Below are 17,048 nucleotides of genomic sequence, written 5' to 3'. Positions count from 1 at the left end.
TGTCGAGAGTCGGAGACCAACGGGAAGCTGATGGTTGTAGAGAGTCGGAGAGCAAGAGGAAGCTGATAGAAGTTGCAGAGTTGGAGACCAACAGGAAGCTGAGTGTTGTCGAGTCGGAGACCAACAGGAAGCTGAGTGTTGTCGACTCGGAGACCAACTGTAAGCTGATTGTTGTTGAGAGTCGGAGACCAACTGTAAGCTGATTGTTGTCGAGAGTCGGAGACCAACGGGAAGCTGATTGTTGTTGAGAGTCGGAGAACAACGGGAAGCTGATTGTTGTCGAGAGTCGGAGACCAACGGGAAGCTGATTGTTGTCGAGAGTCGGAGACCAACGGGAAGCTGATTGTTGTTGAGAGTCGGAGAACAACGGGAAGCTGATTGTTGTCGAGAGTCGGAGACCAACGGGAAGCTGATTGTTGTCGAGAGTCGGAGACCAATGGGAAGCTGATTGTTGTCGAGAGTCGGAGACCAACGGGAAGCTGATGGTTGTAGAGAGTCGGAGAGCAAGAGGAAGCTGATAGAAGTTGCAGAGTGGGAGACCAACAGGAAGCTGATTGTTGTTGTAGAGAGTCGGAGACCAACAGGAAGCTGATAGAAGTTGCAGAGTTGGAGACCAACAGGAAGCTAATTGGACTTGTTGAGAGCTGAGAAGATGGCTAATGTGGGTCTTTTGAACGACGAGGAATCGGTGTCTTTTTTTTATTGTGCAGTATTTGGTCGGAAAATTAAAATGGGTATACAGTATCATCTTCACATGGTAGTTGTTTATAAGTGTCATTGTTCTTTGAGTGAAGTGATTACCACTTGAAGATCGATCGTGGCTGGTCTCCTCTCCTTGCTTGCATCATTAACACTGATTATTATTGTTTGGCAGAGATTTATAAAATAATAGCACATGTACCAGACTCTGCCATAATAGTTTGAGTGTCTGCTCTGATTTTGAATCTTGAAGGTCAGTGGTTTGATTCTGAGCCAGCCAGTCATACCAAAGAGTTTTTAAATGGTATGTGCTGCTTCTTTGCTTAATGTTCAGCAATACGGCACTTTTAAAATGACGTACTCCACCACAGATTGCTCGGCGCGCATGCGTAGAAACCCCCAGTAATAAAGTAAATTGAGTGGCCTTGACGTATATCATGTGCCAGATAAGGATTGTAGAAATAAATGAGCAAAACAGCTTTTAAAGAAGCTGAAAGTACTTGTAACCATACCTGCGAGAAAGGGGGTGCCTCTGCAAATGAAACAGTTGGAGAATTTCCTGATCAGCTCGTCCAAAAGGATGATATCTTCCTGTCCGTATTGCAAAAACTCCCAGCTATGTGGCCCCATAAAAGGTCGAAGGGTCGTCGATGGTTGGTTCTATCCAAACCTTCGTGCTTATTAACACTGATGTGAAGGTCACATCTGGGGCTTGTCGATGCACAGGGTTAGTTTTAAACGATGATATTTACTATTAATCATGTTTGGGAAGAGGGGGAGTGTGGGTGAGAGTCCTGGATGGGCTGTTATAAATATCTATTTTTGTTTGGTTCCAGGCCCACAAGAGAAATCGTACTCGATATTTGCATCTGTTGGTGAAAGAAGCATCTGTGGTGTTCGTGCGTGTGTATGTGTGTTATATCCACTGCCGTCGCTAGCTAGTTATATGAACAGGAAATGATCGGAAACCAACTCTTCTCATGCATGGATATATTCTTGTGTTCCCACATGTTCGTAAGTCCGATCTGCATTCAGGAACAGAACGATTCTGGTTAGCCATTTTGAAATTTTCACGATCATTTATATGCCGAAAAATCTTTAAAAGATTATTTGAATTGCAGATTTTGAACTTGTAATGACAGTTTAAAAGGGAGGTTAAAAGTTCCCAGAGAGCCGAACGGAGTCGGTGTAAACCCACACACAGCACATGCACAAAAGGCCTAATTTAGCATTCGCACATCATTGTGAAAGTCACGTGTTCAGGATACGGTGTGGACAAATCCTTTGGGTTGAAATATGTGGAGGGTGGGGGGGGGAGGATTCTTCATTTATTGTCCCTCTGAGTGTGGGGAGAAGAGTGACGTCATCAAGATTGTGTTGCTAGTACCCAGAGTGCTCTGAGAAGTGACGTCACATTTACCAATGTGTGTGTGTGTTACAGTTCCAGCTTTCCGATAATCTGTAAGCTGTATACCCTGTACAAAGGGATTGGGGGGGGTGGGGGGGGAGAGTAATACAAATCACATTCAAAGCTGTGACGAGAAGAAGGAGATTTGGAGAAATTGTGTGCAGTCACACCAGACATTATGATTTTGGGAACTGCAATGGCCACAAAAAAGCAGGAAACACAGTAGAGGCAGGAAGATAGTGGTGGAGAAACACGGTATGTGAGAACTTTAATTGAACTAAAAACAAGCACACCGTATGTATAAACAAGTATATTAAACACCAAGTTACAAAGTTCAGCCAAAGCCTGTCCATTGCTCCGCAACCACAGCTCCCAATACAGTAGGTGGCTATTGTGGTTATTTCTTCCTGATATGTTTCCATTGTCAAATGAATGAACAAAATGTTTTCTCGAAACAATTTACTTGCTTTTTTTGTTTTTATTTTTTCAATCAATCACCAAAAGTCATGGGATACCAATGGAAAACCCAAACTTGAAATGAACCCTCGCAAGGTGCCTGTGCATAGCATTGTTACCCGTCCTGGAAAGCATTGTTGGTGTGACATTTTGGGTAATGTCTTGTTGATGCAATATTATGTTGAGGTTTGTTTTTTAGCACCATGTTTTTTTTGTTTTTTTTTCATCTACCAGAATAGCAATGCACCTTGTCATACTGCTCTATCTGTGAGGAACTTGTTCAAGTACATTGAGGATCTGCATCCCCCCCTCTCCACTAGAGACTTGACCTAAACCTAATAAAACCTCCTTAGGAATTCTTGGAATGCCTGCTGAGTTACAGAATCAAGAGACCGCTGAGTGCCTGATATCGACCTTGTATTTGGTGTCAGGGAGCTGTGCCTTGTTATGCTTGTCAAAGGCAGAGCAACACCCTATTTGAGATGGAATAAAGTTGTTATTAACTTTGCGTATTTCCTTACTGTCTCAATACTTTTGGTAATACGGTACATAGTGTTATGCATGAGAGGTGAGCAAAAACAATGGTGGAACACTTTAAAAAAAAAAATTGTCTCCCATGCCATCTGAGAGTGGATCTCTGTGCAGCAATGTATACTGGTCTCGGTCACGTTTTCTGTCGCTTGCTTATCGCTGTTATGCCGAGCTATGATGGTAACGAGGTGACAAAACGCTAGGTGAGCTCACCAGAAATGCCATGAAGGACAACCGACAAGAATCTGAAACTGATTCTGGGTCTACCAATGATCAACATGACCATTTTGAGCGCTGGGTTCTGCCTGATAACTCGGTGGAGGCAATCCTGCGTGCCTCATCGACCAAGTCATCAACCAGCCAGGAATACACGATGGACAAGTGGTGAGTGGTGGCATACCATTGAATCTTGCACCGCACGGCCAACTCGCTGATCTCAGAACTTTATTGTTAATTTGTTTAATGCAGTTAAACTAGTTAACCATACTTCAAAGTTGCATGTTCAATCTAATCATACTCCACAGCAAATCACCTGATTTCTGTATCCATCTCAAACAGACTTTTTGCCAGACATTTGTTTTTCAATTTGGGAATTTTCATGGATTTAGTCTTTCCTGCTTGATATTACAAGACTGAACAGTCCATAGTGTTGGTTCCTTTGCAATCTCCAGCATTCTTGTTTGTTGTAGAATGTATTCTTAATGTAGGCTATAAAATCTACAATCACTAAATTACTATAATTACTCTATCAAAACACAAGGGGTTCTTATGCCCACTTGTAAACACTAAGTCATTTACCAGCACTGCATCACAAGGTGTGGAAATTTCCGCTCAGCTTCCATGGGAATCAAACCCACATTGGTGAAGGCAACGCAACAACGCTTTACCCACTCCACCACCTCGCTACGTCTTATCTAAAGAACGTGGGGACAGAAGCTTCATGTTTAAAAGTTCATCTGGAAATGATGTGTGAAATGGCGAAAGCAAGACTCCTCTTCTCTGAGAGCCTGCGGGCACAACTCTTGGCACTGAAGTGCACACACTTCGTAGATCGTACAGGTAGGCTCGACTGCTGAGTATTGTACACTGTTCTGGCCAGGTAACTCACAAACCAAATCTCTTAACGTTTAGCTTAATGCTGTGATGAGAATCATATAAGTGGAACAATAATGTCCACACCCATTCACTGCTTTCCCATTTTGGCAAATCCCACATAGATTCCAGAAGGACACACATACAAGAACTGAGTATAATGGAACCTCAGCCCGCATGGATTTAGCAATGGATGAAGATCTCCGGAACCTTGAAAAGACTTTCCTGAAAATAATTCCCTCAAACTTTTTGAGCTCCAGCTTGGGTTCTTAAAGTTCCCTCATTTAATCATGAGGCACAGTGAAAAGAGTTCTGAGATCACACTTCAAACAAAAAAGGTGATTGTCGACATCACAAAGGAACTTTCAGGCATCGCAGTTGATGTGAAGCTGTCCAATGGCAACCATTCTGGACTTGGATTTTTGAGCGTCACCAATCACCTTCAAAAAAGGTCTCGGCAAACAGTGTGGGCAGCTTTTTCTTTCCGAAACTCAAGCTATTTGCCAGTTGTAAGGGGACAATGACGCAATAAAAAGCCGAGAAAAACTTTGGATAAAAAATATGTGCAAACAGATCACGCGAAGATTGTTGGCCAAGGGAAGATAGGCCAAGGAACTGCTCCGTTGTGTGGGTTTCTTGAAATTATCCGATCGTTTTAGGACCTATTTTGCATTTAGACTTTTTTATTTTAAAAAGACTTTGTGCTTGTAAATACGAGAACAAATACCAATGTATTATGTACTTAAAATTGTGGAATTTTAGCCCTGCTCATTCATTCTCTTCTCTACTCCATCCGTATTAGTGACTCTTGTTTGTATGTTCAATTTTCTCCTTCCTCCTCCATAATTGATCCTACTTTCTCCCTCCTGATACAGTGACTTCTGAAAGTATTCACACCCCTCGACTTTTTCAATTTTTGTTGTGTTGCAGCCTGAATTTAAAATGGATCATATTAAAAAAAAATTGTTCAGGCCAAAGAGTTCAGTTTTCATCTCAACAGACCACAGAATCTTTTCCCTTTGTCTTTTACGTGCCTTTTTGCAAACTCCATGAGTGCTGTTATGTGCCTTTTTCTCAGGAGTGGCTTCTGTCTGGCCACTCTCCCATAAAGCCGAGATTTGTGAAGTGTTGCAGAGATTGTTGTCCTTCCGGAAAGTTCTCCCATCTCAGCCAAGGAACTCTAGTTCTGTCAGAGTGGTCATTGGGCTCTTGGTCACCTCCCTGACCAAGCTCTGTCTTGCCCGGTTGCTCAGTTTGGTCGGATGGCCAGCTCCAGGAAGAGTCTGGGTAGTTCCATATTCTTTCCATTTCCTAATGATGGAGCTCACTGTGCTCTTAGGAACTTTCAATACTCGAGAAATTGTTTTATATCCTTCCCCAGATCTGTCTCTCCTCACAATTCCATCTTGGAGTTCGACGGACAGTTCCTTGGACTTCATGGTAGTTTCTGCTCTGACATGGACTGTCAACTGTGGGACCTTCTATAGAAAGGTGTTTCTTTCTAAACCATGTCCAATCTTTTGAATTGGCCACAGATGAACTCCAATCAAGTTGCAGAGAGATCTCAAGGATGATCAAAGGAAATTGGATGCACCTGAGCTCAATTTGGAGCATCATAGCAAAGGGGTTGAATACTTATTGACTCAAGATATTTCAGCTTTTCATTTTTAATTAATTTGTATCAATTTCTGAAAAGATGTTTTCACTTTGTCATTTTGGTGTAGTTTGTGTCTATGACAAAAATTTTTTTTAAATTTAATCCGTTTTAAATTCAGGCTGAAACACAACAACATGGGACAAAAGTCATGGGGTGTGAATACTTTCTGAACGCACTGTATATTCTTCTTCCTCCCCCCTAATGTATCCTCCTTCCTCTTTCCTCAGGTATCCTCCCTCCTCCTTCCTGCCATTTTGATTGTCGATTGTTGTTGGTATTGCATGTTCAGTGCTGTGTTTTCCATGCCCGTTTGGTTGTTTTGATCTTGTGTGTCTGCATTGGAGAGTTTTGGCCTTCCCATTCACCTGTTCTCTCACTTCCGTTTCTCGTGCTTCCTCCGATGTCTCTCCATCTCAATTCTCACTCCAGCTCACCTTCCTTCCTTTTTGTCATGTCTTCCATTTGTTTCATCCCCACTTTTCCCTTCCTCGTCTTTCATCCCATTTCTTGCTGTGTTTGAGATTGTATCCGGCTTATTCACCCCTTATGTCCTCCTCCCCTCCTCCCCCTCCCCTTGATCTCTTTCTTGCCCTCACACATTCTTCCTCAGTGTCCCTCCATTGTGTTCCTCTACCATTATGTTGGTGTGTTCTCCTCATTATGTTGTGCTCCCTTCTGTGTTCTAGCTCTACCACGAGCCTCAACATTGTATACAAAAGATAAAAACAAGAACAAAACAGCATATTAGGAATCTTTTAAGTTTTCTCTCGCAATGTACTGCATTGAGTTCAATACTTTACAAGTCATCTTTTGCTTCCTCTGTGTTAATAATCGCTCTCTTTTTTTTTGTTCCAGGTACAGGGCAGCATGAATTTTGAGTGTTTGGACCTTTGTTCAGCGATCAGGTTCTGTGAAAATAAAAGCATCTACCAACACATTCCCCCTGAATACTCAATGGGGTATGTATATATATATATATATATATATATATATATATATATATATATATATATATATATATATATATATATATATATATTGTTACGGCTGTGGAAATTCGCAGAGCACCATATAGGTGCTTAGTTCAGTTATGCCGATAAGTCTGTGTTCAGATAGATTTCCCCACTGATGTCTAATGGGAATTATTCGTGTGATCAGGGCTGTGATCTTTGAGTTAGCCGTTTTTCTTTTACTATCGTTATTTTGGACCAACAGCTTCACAACCACCACCTCCACCACCAACATCGCTCTCATCAACCGCTTCACAACAATCACCGCCACCACCAACACCTTCTCCACCACCGCCTTCACACAACCACCTTAACCACAAACGCCCAACCACACCACCCTCACGACCACCACAAAACGCCAGCCACATGACCATTACAACAGCCACCGTAACCACCACCATGTTGCCACCTCAGCAGGGTTGCAAGAAGCCTGACATTCGTTGGGAGAGAACGGACAACGGCCTCACCCCTCCCCCCCCCCCCAACGAAAAACACATGCGGAAGAGACGCGGGGAGGCAGTTATCAAACCAAAAGAGCCGAGCCAATCTCTCCTGGAATTTTCCCCCACGCGCCGAGAAGGGTGGGGGGGGTGAGGAGACGTGGTTATAAAAGAGCGCGCTGAACGCGCGGAGGAGGTCTGAGTTGGCGGTTGGCGAGGTGGTGAGAGAGTCTCTCTCCTGAGTCTCTCAGTCGGAAAAGTCTGGAGGTCGTGGTCGCTCGCTCTCTGTCAGTCGAGTCGGTCTCTCTCTACCTGGGTCTCTCACTCGCAGTCGCTCTCTGAGTCATCAGCTGCGGGAGGTTGTGGAGGCGTGTGGAAAGGAGGAGAGAGCGCAGCAGAGCCAAGGTGCGTGGCCTACCGAGCCGTGCCTTACCGTGGGTCATGGAGACGGGACATCGCGGGTCGCCCCAGGGAGGTGAAGGTAGCCAGCCCGGTCTCGTGGAGCCTCTACGGTCGACACGGCTCCGTGTCAATAAAGACCCCAAGGGGTCCAGTCTGTCCTGGGGTTTTTCTTTGCTTTCGAATGAACATTGTGGTGCCTTGTCCGCTAAGTAGAACTGTTAAGTGCATGTACATAATAAATAGATGGTTGTAGCTCTTTGTCTTGCTCGCGTCTTGTCCCTACCCCCATTCATTGCATGATTGTATATGTGCATGTTTGGTTGTGAAATAAATGTGCTTGTTTAAATGTACCCTGTTCGTTGCGTCTTTTCCCTTGATTGAACTGCCATATTGCCCTCGGAATATAGTTTGTTTTTAAATAGCCGGTAAAGTGATCGGGTCCAACGGGGCTCGCGATAACACCCCGCTCGGTTATCCCAAAACGGAGCGAGCTGCATTAAGCGGCTCGTGTCCCAGCGGCCCCGTTGAGGTACAGTCTCTCGGTGGTCTGCCCGCGCGAATAATTAGGTATATCGACAATTCTGCGATTGACCCTGTCGCGTGCGGGTGGAATATTGACTAGGCTGTGGTGTGCTTAAAAACACACCCTTGGCTGGTTTCCGGCGTTGATCCGGAAAGCCGTGACTAGATTGTCCGTTCGGTGGGCGAAGCGGCCGCTATTCGTTAAACGCGGTCGTTCGCATGCTGGCGGGCGGGAGATCCGTAACAATATATATATATATATATATATATATATATATATATATATATATATATATATATATATATATATATATCTTCTTCTTCTTCTTTCGGCTGCTCCCTTTCGGGGTCGCCACAGTGGATCATCCGTATGATCCGCATAGTGATTTGGCACATGTTTTACGCCGGATACCCTTCCTGACGCAACCCTGGTCGCCTCTTACGACACAGGGATATGGTACACCTATTTTAACAGGGATATACACCCACCCAGTCACTGGTACTCATTTCGCCGACCTCGGAAGGATGACAGGCTGAGTCAACCCCCTGGTGTATTAATTCAGTGGCCCAACGGGGCTTGAACTCAGGACCTTTTGGATCCCAAGCCGCTGCCCTAACCACTGCGCCAACACCAGGCTTGTAACAATATATATATATATATATATATGTATATATATATATATATATATATATATATATAGATATATATGAATATATAGATATAGATATATATATAAATATATATACATATATATATATATATATATATATATATCTATATATATACATATATATACATATACACACATATATATATATATATATATATATATATATATATATATATATATATATATATATATATATACCAAGATCCTAAAATCTCGTTTGCTTACGCACCTGATTTCTTTTTCTCCCCCCCCCCCCCCCAATGGAGAACATTTTAATGATAATTGTGGAATCATAGGTCATGGGTATGGCAGCCATCTTGGATTAAACAAAAAAATTAAAACACATCTCTGAAACTGCTGATCAGAAAAAATTGAAACTTGGCACATCTCATTCTACTTCCAATGAGAAATAAATGATTATAAGGATGACGTCATCGGTGAAGTGGTGGACCAGCTATAAATGTTTTAATCGAAGGACTTGTTTACCATTGAGATTCAGTGTGTATTATGTCCAGGCCATAACATTTTTAGCAATCGAGCTTTTGTCATCAAATCTTCAACAAACCTTTATTATGAGATTGTGGAGAATACAAATCAATAAAGTGTTCAATTATTTTTTTTAACTGTCATTTTCTTCAAGTTTAGTTTGTGTACAAAGTGTACGTGGATGGGCTTTCAATTTTGAGATGCTTTCTAGTTTAATTAGTATTACTCTTCTACAGGCAATTTTCTTGCCATCTCTCGAAACAACTGCCAAGTCTGAGGTTCATGAAACATGTGCCGTGACCTACATTAGGTTCCTGTATAAGACATGGTCATCTGACATGAATTAGCAATTTCGAAAACTTCAGTCCGATGGATTTCCTTGACCTTTTAAAACACACAGAGAGATTTAAGATTGTTTTTCTTTTCTGATTATTATTGGTCTTACATGAATAAAAAAATTACATTTTGAAACAATTCTCGACGTCCAGTCATGGTATCTTTGTCTCGTCATTTTTGTATAACTGTTCTACATATCAGATCATGTGGTTTTTCCATCATTTGACTGATACTGATGTTTAAACTTTGTGCTTTGTTTAAACTGACACTTAAACCCAGTTATATTTTAATTGTTTGGAGCAATATATTGCGATCTGATATGATTTTTAAAAATGTTTTTATAGGAATGAGACTATTGAAAGAGCAAGGTAGAACTGATAAGGGAATGAACGAATAGGAAAAGAGTTGTGAGGAGGTGAGGAAGACTTAAACTAGCAAATCAGATGGTTGGGTTAGTGGATAACCTGGAAACCCGGAAAGAGATGGATTCTTGGAGGGCTATTGTGTGTAGAAAAGATGGTTTTGGATTTAGGATGATTTGAGATGGTGGTGAACAGCTGTCTTGAAGCCCTGGAAGAAATAATGATATTGAAGAGAATGTGGAAGTTGATTCTACAGGTGAGAAAAGTAGAGGAGGAGATTGGGACTATACTCTGTGCAGAGCGTTGGGACTATACTATACTCTGTGTTATACACAGTATACCAGCATGCTGGCACTTGTTTTGCCGACCTCGGAAGGATGACAGGCCGAGTTAACCCCACCTGGTATTAATTCAACAGCTGAGCGGGATTTGAACTCAGGACTCTCGGATCCAAAGTCCACCACTCAAACCATTAAGCCAACACCAGGCATGGTGAGAAAAAAAAGAGGAACAAATGAGTGGAGGTGAGCAATGTTCCTGGATTTAGGGAGTTTCACCAGAAGAGGACTGATTGTAGACTGTGTATGCCCTGCAGAGACATGGGAGGGGCAGAGCATGGAAAAGGCAGTAAAAGACAGAGACCACTGACATGTCTGTAATGTGAAAGTGGTAGGCCCAGAGACCTGGCTTCATCATATTTGATACCAATCATCTTGAAGGCCTTGGTTTCCATGGCATCAAACTGAGCAAGATGTGAGGCAGGAGCCCCAGCCCGAAGGTGAGAGCAGTACTCCATCAAGCTGCAGATGAAGGCCTTGTAGGTGGATAAGAGTTCAGGTGTGCCAAGGAAGGACTTTGCATGATGGAGGATACCAAGTCGTTTCCTAGCTTTGGAGGCCAACTTTGATAAATGGTTTTTCAAGAAATATCATGGCTGAAGGTGAGGCCTAAAAGTTTGAGTGACTAAACGTCCTCAAGAACATTGTAAAGAAAGTAGATAGGGTTTACCAGAAGGTCCTTTAAAAGAGAGAAAGAGAGAGTGAAACTTGTCAGGATTGAAAGACATGTTCCAAGTGTTTGACCAGCTTGTGATTTTTTTTTCAAGATCTGAAGAGGGAAGAGGCTGCAGCCTGCCTGGCTGAAGGATGAGGAATGTCACGGCAGAGGGTGGAGTCATGAAATAAATAAAGAGGATTTTCCTGAGTCAGAGAGATCGTTAGAAATAAGATTAGAAATATAACTTGGCCCAGAACACTGCCTTGAAGCATTCCAGCCTTAACAGGAGGAGGAGATGAAAGGATTCTATTGAGAGCCACACTTTGGCAACAGGAGTGGAGGAAGTTGATGACAAGAGATTGCAGTACACTGCTTGTTTGAAGCCCTGGATGGAATCTGAAATTACCTCTGAAATAAGATACAGAACAGCCTCTGAAAGGTGCGAAAATGGGAGAAGTGAAAAATAGAAGAGTTTATGTGTGCAGACAGCCTGCATTTTGGAAGTGTAACCAGAATGGACATACTGGAAGAACTTCCTGAAGTTGGAGAACAGAGAGAACAGACAGAATAATGTTGGAGAATAGATGGGAGGAAAAAAACATGAAAACACCGACCTTCCTGCGATGTGAGAGCAACAGACGTTGTGATCAAATCTCGTCATGGGAGATTCCACTAATTTTGAGAGCTTTAAATTTTTGATTGATTGAATGTTCACCATCATTCAAGAAGCCTCTTGGGACCACAATCTGTGATTACAAGCCAGAAATGATCTTCCAGACCAGGTTGGCAAAACAGTCAATCCCAATACTGATGACTCAGCCAAATTACTACTCACGAAGTACACTCTTATAAAGACAACAGGATATTTTAGGTCCAATGTAGTTACAGACAGAACACCTGGCTATCAAAGAGCCACCACACCCCCCCATGTTTTTGTATCAGATTGTAGTGCTGTTTCTATACTAAATCTTGTAAAATTCAGGACTAAGCAGACATTGCACAATGTCTTAAAATGCTCGACACTCTTTTTTTAGATTCCCCAACATTAAATATACGTTTAAACTTTTCAATAATCCTTGAAGAACGTAAGTTTACAGTATAATTACAAGAAGCCCGCGGTAAAAAAAATACCACGGTATGAAAAAAAGAAGAAAGAAAAACCCTTTATTCTTGTGCAGGTTGAAAGAGCTCAAAATGGGAGGTTATATATTTCTTCACAGCAAAGGAAAAAAACAACAACTCGAAAGCAATTGAGGCAGTAATCTGTTTCTTACACACCGCCCAGGTTCAATTTTTTTTTGTCTGATTGAAAAAAAATAATAACTTCTCGTAGGTTTCAATGAATTTGAGGCAAATTTTACTTAATTTTTTTTTTTCTCTCCAAGGAGTGTTTCCGTGTTAAAGGGTGACAGACGATAGTATATATATATATATATATATATATATATATATATATATATATATATATATATATATATATATATATATATATATATATATATATATATATATACAGGGTGTCCCTAAAAAAAATGACATCATTTCGTAGTCTAATAACAAAGCTAATTCTTGCTCAAATGATCTCAAATTTTAACAAAATGTGTAAAAACTAATTAAGTTGAATGTTTAATTCTTATCTCAACTAGTATGGGCCCGTAGGGGCGGGCCCATAGGTGCGTGCCCGTAGGTGAGTGCCAGTATGTGCAGCCTCTCTCTCTCTCTCTCTCTCTCTCTCTCTCTCTCTCTCTCTCTCTCTCTCTCTCTCTCTCTCTCTCTCTCTCTCTCTCTCTCTCTCTCTCTCTCTCTCTCTCTCTCTCTCTCTCTCTCTCTCTCTCTCTCTCTCCTCGAAAAGGCACATCCGCGGGTCCCCAGTAATATTCCTGGCAAGTTTCAATCGTGCAAAAGATATAATAAAAAAAAAATAAATAAACAATTGTGACGTCATTCGTGATGTCATAGCACCGTGTCCTGTCATTGGTCGACAGATAAATGGTCGTAACTTGGGAACCGCTCGTCTGATTAATATCAAACCTTGAAAATCACATCCGCGGGGCCCCGGCAATATTCCTGGCAAGTTTCAGTCAGATCGGACCGTCGATCGTGCAAAAAATAAATTAATTAATTAACATTAATTGTGACGTCATTCGTGATGTCATAGCACCGTGTCTTGTCATTGGCCGACAGATAAATGGCCGTAACTTGGGAACCGCTTGTCCGATCGATATCAAACCTCGAAAAGGCACATTTGCGGGGCCTCGGAAATATTCCTGGAAAGTTTCAATCCGATCGGACCGGCGGTCGTCGAGAAACGGCGGTCGCAGACAGACAGACAGACAGACACACACACACACAGATTGCTGTAATTATAGATAGATGAGAATCTACTAGGGAGATGGATTGGGCATGCCAGTGATAATGACAATGTGCTGTTGAAATGGCCACCACGTTCACCTGACTTGACACCTTGTGATTTTTTTCTATGGGGCTATGTGAAAGGACTGGTCTATATCCCCCCTCTTCCTACAAGCTTAGAGGAACTTAAGCAGAGAATCACTGAGGTGCTGGAGAATGTTACGCAAGACATGCTACAACGTGTTTGGCAGGAGCTGGACCACCGACTTGACGCGTGTCGTGTCACAGGCGGTGTGCATATTGAACATTTGTGAAGTTTTGAGAAAACGGTTATAAAATCTACATCCCTCTGAATCTCCTGTTCGAATTTTGATAAATAAATCTTTAATTGTTCAACATGAAGCCTATTTACTTTCGTTTGCCTGGGACATGTAGTTACTTAGATATTCAAGTTTCAAATGATGTCATTTTTTTAGGGACACCCTGTGTGTGTGTATGTATATATATATATATATATATATATATATATATATATATATATATATATATATATATATATATATATATATATATATATATATATATATATATATACATATACATTTATATTCACATATATATATATATATATATATATATATATATATATATATATATATATATATATATATATATATATATATATATATATATATATATATATATATATACACACATATATACATATATATATATATACACACATATATATATATATATATATACACACATATACACACATATATACATATATATACACATATATATATATATATATATATATATATATATATATATATATGTATATATTTATCTGTCTATATATATATATATTTCTATGTATATTTATATATATATATATATATATATATATACACATATACATATATATATACATATACATATATATATACATATATATATATATATATATATATATATATATATATATATATATATATATATATATATATATATATATATATATATATATATATATACAGTGAAAAGTAATTTTCTCAACTGGAAGTTGAGCGGTATGCTAACTGCCATGTCAAAAGTGAAGCGAAGTTTTGGGTGCAAACTCTTCTTCAAAAGAAACAAAAATAAATTGCATCGATGAAAGACTCCTGCCCGAAACATCGCTTGATCACCTCCTACCCCATGGTGGTTCGCACACCGTCTCTCCCATTTGGTTGAGAAAATAAATGGTTCTCATTTTTACACCGACACGGGCCTTGTATTAAGATGTTTTCCATTATATGTACTAACAATATGCGTTCACAGGTGAGAATCATTTTGTTTTCAACGAAACCACCTTTAATTTGCCCTGATTTGTTATTACCCACGCGAGAAGAGAGGGTTTGGCATTTGGGTCCGTTTGTCTGCACAAAATGAGCTAACATAGACCACAAACACCACCTAATGATAGTCGTGTAGGACACATTATGTTTTCTCAACTGAGTCCCTCTATAAAGTATGTACAGTTAGAATGTGACTAGGTCAATAAAGTACTACTGGCATATGCTTATAGTTTGACCACTTCTTGGCTTTTTTCACAAGATCTTGGCTATTCATTGTTCACCTTGGCGTCTTGGTTTTCTATAGGTTTTCTTGGCGTATAGGTTTTCTATTATCATCGCTTTTCCAAAATCTTGTGAATTATTGGCTTTTTTCATTGGCTCACCTTGGCATTTATGAAAATGAGGAGTCGTCACACTGGATGCTTATACATTGCAAGCAATAAGGAACCATGCCTCCCCATTGTCTCGGGTCGCTCACCTGCATTTGATTTTTCATTTATTTATATTTTCATTTGCGGATTCTGTGATTTTTCACCCAGTTCTGTGATTTTCGCCCGGTGTATCAGGTTCAATATCTATCAGCACGCAAAATTACTGTGCTTCCCCATTGTCTCGGGTCGCTCACCTGCATTTAATTTTTTTCATTTATTTTTGTGTTAATTTATTTTCATTTATTTATATTTTCTTTTGCAGACACGTTCCAATGATTCTGTTTTTCTTCCCTAAGTATCAACTTTGATGTCCATCGGCAATCAAAATTTCAGCTTTCTACATTACCCGGAAGGTACCGATCTTTAATATCAGTGAGTGAGTAAATCAGTCCTTTCCATTGAGTTAATAGCAGGTGTGGTTGACTCAGCCTGTCATCCTTCCGAGTTCGGCAAAGTGAGTACCGGCTTGCTAGGATGATTGAGCCATTCGAGTATCCTGCGTTGGAGTGGCGAGCCGTCCAGGATTGTGTCCAATAGCCCAGGAGACTGTTTCAGCAGCACCGACGCTCTGTACAGAGTATGGTCCCAATGGATGGATGGTCAGTCAGTGAGTCAGTGCTTAGAATGAGCTATGTATGTTAGATTTACAATTGGAATGTAAGTATATCTTTAAAGTATGTACAGTTACAATGTGAGTACGTTTACAAATAATGTGCAGTTCTAATGTGAGTACGTCCATAAAGTATTGACAATTAGAATGTGAGTACGTCTACAAATTATGTACAGTTAGAATGTGAGTACCTCAACAAAGTATTGACAATTAGAATTTAAGTACATCAATAAAGCATGTACAATTACAATGTGAGTGCATCTATAAAGTATGTACAATTAGAATGTGAGCGCCTCTATGAAGTATATAGTCAGAATATGAGTACAGTACATCGATAAAGTATGTAGAATTAGAATGTGAGGATCTTGATAATGAATGTACAATTAGAATGCGAGTACCTCTACAAAGTATTGTTATGTTTGTGGGGGTAGATGAAGGGATTTCAGAGGAAAGATAAGATAAGATTGTATGGAGTTGTTTGGTCCGTGGACGTGTAGGAGACATCTCGATGTAATTAAGTCGGGAAACTGTGAGCTTAAGTGTTACTTGTCACCACGCGGGGGGGGGGGGGGGGTGGTGCCTTGTTAATTACATAGGGATGAGGGATAATTCCCCCAGTACGTAATTGCACCCCTGTGAACTTTCCCGTTTTTGTATTCTAAGGTCAGCAATAAAGGTGGGGAACACATCCCTAAAACAACTAAAAGTGGGCAGAGGCCCTGCCTTCCCGGGGTTTGTGTGAGCAGTCCATGCTCCGGAGGGGGAGTTTGGTTCGGCGTGACATCGAAGAAGAAGCAGAGGAGAGCGGAGTGATAACCAAGTGATCCACGCCGTTGGGAGAGGATGTTGGTCAGAGGACGTGGAGGATCTCGCTTTTGCTCTCGGCACAACGAAGGCTGCACGATTCTCGTGTTTGTGCTGTGTGAATTGGCTCGCGTGCTGAGCAGGACGATGGCCTTTGATGGTTCGGCTGAGCCATGAAGTGTGTACGTTTCTCAGGAGGAAAGGAGAGCATGTCTCATGGCCTGATCACGGGGACTAAGAAATCGTCTCATTGTGAACAGACTGGGTGCAAGAAAGGAACAGTCAGGATATTCGCTCGTGAAATGAAGCTGCACGGCGGTCTCTGAGCCTTCGTGTTAATTACCGCTCATGAATTGCCTGACGTACGTTCTTCCCGCTGCGAGAGAATGACTTTTTTTGTATACCTTGTCGAGGCTCGTGTGAGAGCTAACACACAACGC

General features: G+C 40.9%; 1 protein-coding gene across 1 annotated transcript in view; it reads left to right on the top strand.

The window, feature by feature from the left end:
- Positions 1–645: 645 nt before the first annotated feature.
- The window catches only part of LOC147029082 (uncharacterized), a 136,785-nt gene continuing 120,382 nt past the window's right edge, over positions 646–17,048 (top strand). Inside the window, exon 1 of the mRNA XM_085880025.1 lies at positions 646–6,802. Within this exon, the coding sequence (XP_085736151.1) occupies positions 6,711–6,802 (92 nt within the window). The 5' untranslated portion in view covers positions 646–6,710. The remainder of the gene's footprint in view (positions 6,803–17,048) is intronic.

Source organism: Eptatretus burgeri, chromosome 4, assembly GCF_056783735.1.
Source record: "Eptatretus burgeri isolate ZD-2024b chromosome 4, Ebu_testis_v1, whole genome shotgun sequence".
NCBI classification, from domain to species: Eukaryota; Metazoa; Chordata; class Myxini; order Myxiniformes; family Myxinidae; genus Eptatretus; species Eptatretus burgeri.
The sequence above is the reverse complement of the archived record's forward strand: the minus strand, read 5'-3'. Positions and strand labels throughout refer to the sequence as shown.